This window comes from Falco biarmicus, chromosome 16 (assembly GCF_023638135.1).
Source record: "Falco biarmicus isolate bFalBia1 chromosome 16, bFalBia1.pri, whole genome shotgun sequence".
In the NCBI taxonomy this organism is placed as follows: Eukaryota; Metazoa; Chordata; class Aves; order Falconiformes; family Falconidae; genus Falco; species Falco biarmicus.
The window spans coordinates 7412698-7417773 of NC_079303.1; the positions used below are offsets into that span (position 1 = coordinate 7412698).

Below are 5076 nucleotides of genomic sequence, written 5' to 3' on the forward strand. Positions count from 1 at the left end.
AAAACAGAACACACTTGAGAAAGTAACTGTTCATTGGGTGTTTTTATTCTCTCAAACAATTTCTAATAGAAAAGGATTGCATACAAGAATACTCCTGTACAGAAATCACTTATATGTACTGAACAATCTTGCTGGATATTCCAAATGGCTGCAAGAAGATGTCTCTTAATAAGCACCGGAACATAAATCACCTTTTAAATCTATCAAAATTTTCACTTGGGGAAATAGTAGCATAAAAATTCAAAATAACATTGGAAGTGAGATGTTTACCGTTCTCTGAGGATTATTCTTTGATCACAGGTAAAACAGAAATCTTTTCTATAAAACTGTCATTAAAAATATCCCAATATTGATAAATTCCTCTACACTGCAACTCTTAATTTCACTTAATATAGGACTCTGCTGTAACTACATAACATCTGTCACCAGACTTACCTCTGATGCAACATTAAAAACCTGTCTTACATGGTTGCTTTTGGTTTAGGTTTGAGGCAGACCTCCACTCACTCTTCCTGAAGTCCATAGTGCTGGGAGGCCAAAGAGCTTTGATCTGAAAGTGCTGCGTTCCAGGCAGGGTTTGAGTGCACCGCCTTCAGACCAGAGCTAGCCAGCATCCACATACCTTGGAGCACTGATAAATCCTGAACAGGTCTACCTGTAAAAAAACCCTCAATGTCCTTCAAAAACACATAGGTGTCAGAAAGGGTCACCTGCTCTGATTTTCACCCCTAAAACAAGGTAAACTGTGCTCCTTATAGGAGTTACTACTTATAAGTGCTCTACTGGCTATTTGCTGTTCTCTTGACCTGCTTCTAAGCAGCTGTCCCTGTAACAAAGGTAACCCAGCCAAGTACCCAGTGTTAGCTCCTCAAAGCGAAACAAAAGGTCTGCAGTGCCTGCTTTGTGCAGGCAGAGCGCAATGGTTACCTGCCATTTACAGTGTAGTTTTGCAATAATCTCCTATTCCTTCTTTCAAATAAAATAATCCCAACCTGTATTATCTTCTCTAGCTACTGACAAGGTGGATTTAGATGCCATCTGCACAGCTGGAATTATTAACTAAAGCTCATAAAAAATAACACACAAGAGAGAAAATAAGCTATCACAAGGGAGTACACATCAAACATACTTCATTGTTAAGCATTTCTATGCTGCAATTACTAAGACAGCGCAGCAACACAAGCCTTTGCCATCAACAACACATAATTTCAGAAAAATGCAGTGGTAACAGCTCACATTTTGAAAGATAAAACAAACATACAAGGAAACACCTGAAAGAACAAATCAAAACCCATCCCTGTAGGGTAGTTTCATAATAGTCTCTGAAGTCAAGATTTGGAGATAAGGTTATTTTGTGACCTAAGCTTCACAGTCAGGCAGATCTTCTCTCCCCACCTCAAAAGATTCTTTGCTGATTGACAATAGTTCACGCAGCTCTTTGTTTTCAAGCTGCAAAATCAATATTTTTGCTGAAATAGAAATGAGCTAATTCACAATTAAAGGACAATAATCTTTAGCCCCACTCCTTCACAGCTAAATAAAACACCGATTTTGTAACATAAGCATTAATACAGTGCTAGCAAGAGGGGAACCACATCCTTTAAAGATTATCTTTTGCTTCTGGCTTCGTGTATACATATATATCTATAAAAATACATAAAATACAAACATTAAGAACTTGAAAATAACAGATCATGTTCTTCATTTCCTGGCCCCCTTCAAACTTTTGATCATTATAAATCGTTGACATATACAGAGAAAGTCCAGTCTCGAGACTCCCAAAGCTTGCTCTATCCTCAGCAATTTTATCTGTTCTTACCTCCAACTGAGCTAGTTTCTCCTGAACTTTAAAGAACTGATCATCATCGACTTGAATAGCTTTTCTCATCACCTCTCCCATCTCACGTATTCTGTCTATTTGGCTTTCAATTTCCTGAAAGATATAAAAGCAATAATTTCAATACATTCAGGCAAAAGCAGTAGTAATTTATCCCTTCTAAATAAATTGCTTTAATTTTCTTGATTTCAGATTATTTTCCTGTTTTGAATTTTAATCCTTTTCTCCCAAGCACTTGCAATCCTTTCTACCTTGTATATGTAAAGATGAAAACATGTGCCTTACTGTCCATTATCATGAGTCATCAAATAAAACAGTGTGTAGAATTACATCGATCATCAAGATAAGGCACCCTTACTTACCAAGACAGAAGTAATTTCCAGTGTGATGAGGACTGAGACAACAGAGTTCATGTGAGTATGATTAGTGTGCAGCAAATTTTATATTGCTTTATTAGAAAGGCCTGACTGAATTTCTAAGAATGACAAACATAAAAGCAAATGAGATTTCAAGAGTAAGTAACAGTGCAAAGTGAACAGCCTCACCTCAGAAGGACGCCAAGCAAGAAAACTAAAATAAGTAAAACCAGAACCCTGTGAAGCAGTTATTACAGAGTCTGTCTGGATACCGCTCTAATCCTTTGGAAGATGCATTTTGCTGAAGCTCACAAATGCACATATAATCAATGCTGAAAAATTCCAACATGTAATGTAGCAACACTTCCTGTTTGAAGAGCATTCCGTTTCAAGATACAGTATTTGGAGAGGAACTCAAACGTGCAAACACAGAAATGTCACTAACTGGCAAGTAGTGGAAAGATAAGAATTTGGAAGCTTTTGAAGTCTTTTAACATAACATAAAACCACAAGGTTATCACAAAGCACTTTGAGGAATATCAGATAACATTATAGGGTGAAGTTTCTTTTCTCTTAAGTATCACTAGTTATTTCACTGCCTCTGGAAGATAAATGTGTCACCTGAGCAGGGAATTCAGCTTTGAATTCCATTATTCAGAAAATATGGGCAAAAATCAGAGCATCTAGAAGAGAGCTAGACCATGTAAGACTTAGATAACTTCAACTGCAAATAAATATTTTTTTTTTCTAAACAGAAAGATGCTTATAGTAAGAATATAGCTTTTTAAAAGATATTATCAGGTTGTTACTATTCTCCAGGTAGTTCGTAGGAAAAAACTCATAGACTTAATCTGGAGTACAGAAGATTTTGCCTAGATACTGAGATAGGCTGGTTACATTCCACCAAAGGTTCCCCCAGAGGCTTTTCAGCTTTGTGTTTCCATGCCATCAAAGCAGAGCAAAAGCACTGCCAGAGAATAATATTAAGTGCATTAATTGCTCTGTTTATCAAGACTTAAGCAAGCACTGGAAGCAAGACATTGCTACACTACTTAACTTCAGAGGACCTAAGCAACCCAAAACAAACGAGTTGCCACATAACAGTACAAAGATATATATGCAAAGAGCTAGGCTGGCTCCAATCCCATAAAAACACATTTTAACAAATGCTTAACTTAATTCACAAGCCTTAAATAGAGATTTAATATTATTGTATTATAATCAGTAGCCATAACTTAAGTGTTCTGAAGTCACTGCGCGCAACATGGACAAAGGGACACACTTCAGCCACTGCACAGAGTATCCAAATTTAAAAACCTCTGGGAGCGATGATCTCTTAAGGATTAGACAATACTGCAGCACACAGATTTAGGAGGTTCTTCTCCCTTTCTTACAATTACCACACAGGAGCAACAACAACAACAACCGTGATGCCTTTGATTTTACTGCAGAGAATCATGCACATTAAGCTTAACCCAGGGAATTCACCACCACTATGCACTAGCATAAAGAACAAGCCTTCACCTGGGCCATCAAAGGGCTATGCTTTGCAGCGTCCTCAGTGATAGCTATTACAACCTGTGTGCTGTGAAAGGAATAGAGAGAAAAATACCAGCAAAGGGAGACAAGGGTTTCAGGAAATCCATTTTGAAGCAGAGACGTTCCATGAATGGAAACAAAGGCTGTACGAAAGCAAGCAAAAGACAGGGAACAAGGGTTTCGAGCCCTCCTGCATCCCCATCCCACCTTACCAGAGAATTTGACCGATGAACTTTCAAGACTGGTTCTGCACCTTCGCCCTTTCTCCCTTGCAAAAGCTGCAACATCTGTTTTCTGTATTTGCTCATGATAAGCTCTAACGCATCCTGATGCTCCTCCAGCGAGACCCACAGCTCTGCAAGACACGGCGCGGCATTGCCACAACCTCCGGTCCGCAGCGGCTGCCCAGAGGCGCTCGGTGCCGGCGGCTGCCCCGCTTCGCACCGGGGCAGCTCAGCCTGGGGCCGGCAGGGGGCGGGGTGGCGAAGGTCCCCTCCCCTGGCCCGGGCCGCCCTCCGGGCGCCGACTGCCACTTCCAGCGGCCCTGCCAGAGGCCGGGCGGGCGCGCCCCCCGCCCGCCTGGGCCCCTCCGGCGGCGCGCCCCCCCCCGCCCGGCCCCGCGCCCCCCCGGCTGCCCACAGCAACCCCGGGCGGCGGCTCACCCCGGTTCTCCTGCTGCAGGTCGCGGATCTGCGTGTTCTCCTGGGACAGCAGCACGTGAGGCCGCAGCCGGGCCGGGTCGGGCCGCTCCGCCGCGCCGCCGGGGACCTGCCGAGACACGGCTGTGGGTCCCGCCGCGCCGCCCCCGCCCGCGCCCTGCCGAGACACGGCTGTGGGTCCCGCTGCCCCCCGCCCGCTCCCACCTTCTCGGCCCACGCCGCGCCCGCCTCCCTCATGGCGGCCACACGCTGGTGCAGCACGGCGGACTGGTCGATGAGCGAGTCGGCCGCGGTGTCGTGCTCCTTCAGCCGCTCCAGCAGCGTCTTCGCGTCCGTCAGGATCTTCTCGATGGTGCAGCTCATGGCGGGCGCCGAGCCGGACGGCGTACCGCCTCACCCCCACATCGCCTCACCCCCGCAGCGGCGCCATGCTCGCCGGCCCCTCCCCGCGCGCCCCCGCCGCTTCCGGCCGCGCAGGCGCGGTCCGTGGCTCAAGCGCCGCGTCGTGGGCTGGGCCCCCCTGGCGGCGCGGGAGCGCCACCGCCCCCGGCCCCCGCCGCCCCCAGCCGCGGGCCCGCGCTCCCGCCCGCAGTGCCCGGGGGGCCCGGCCCGGCCCGGCGCGGCTGTGTGCGGCGGGCGCGTCCCTGACCCGGGGGCCGGTTATCGTTTCAGACCCTCCCTCACA

At 46.2% G+C, this 5076-nt stretch overlaps 1 protein-coding gene across 4 annotated transcripts; it reads right to left on the minus strand.

The window, feature by feature from the left end:
• Positions 1 to 29: 29 nt before the first annotated feature.
• SIKE1 (suppressor of IKBKE 1) lies at positions 30 to 4831 on the minus strand. Of its 4 annotated transcripts, none has more exons than XM_056361623.1 (5): positions 4596 to 4830; positions 4395 to 4500; positions 3945 to 4087; positions 1820 to 1933; positions 30 to 1644 (listed from the first exon to the last, which is right to left on the minus strand). In XM_056361623.1, exons 1-5 carry the CDS (start codon positions 4752 to 4754, stop codon positions 1534 to 1536), a joined length of 633 nt encoding a protein of 210 aa, XP_056217598.1. In that variant the 5' UTR covers positions 4755 to 4830; the 3' UTR covers positions 30 to 1533. The 4 variants fall into 4 exon arrangements, with proteins under 4 accessions (XP_056217598.1, XP_056217601.1, XP_056217599.1 ...); XM_056361626.1 differs by having other exon boundaries at positions 30 to 1469; positions 4596 to 4828; XM_056361624.1 differs by having other exon boundaries at positions 30 to 1449; positions 4596 to 4827.
• Positions 4832 to 5076: the final 245 nt, after the last annotated feature.

Excerpts from the sequence above, each read along its gene's own strand:
- SIKE1 (XM_056361622.1), bottom strand. The coding sequence starts at position 4,754 with ATGAGCTGCACCATCGAGAAGATCCTGACGGACGCGAAGACGCTGCTG. Across the intron at positions 4,088-4,394 it reads CCTGCAGCAGGAGAACCGGG|AGCTGTGGGTCTCGCTGGAG; the intron begins GTGAGCCGCCGC and ends CGTGTCTTGCAG. Across the intron at positions 1,934-3,944 it reads TTCATCGGTCAAATTCTCTG|GAAATTGAAAGCCAAATAGA; the intron begins GTAAGGTGGGAT and ends TATATCTTTCAG.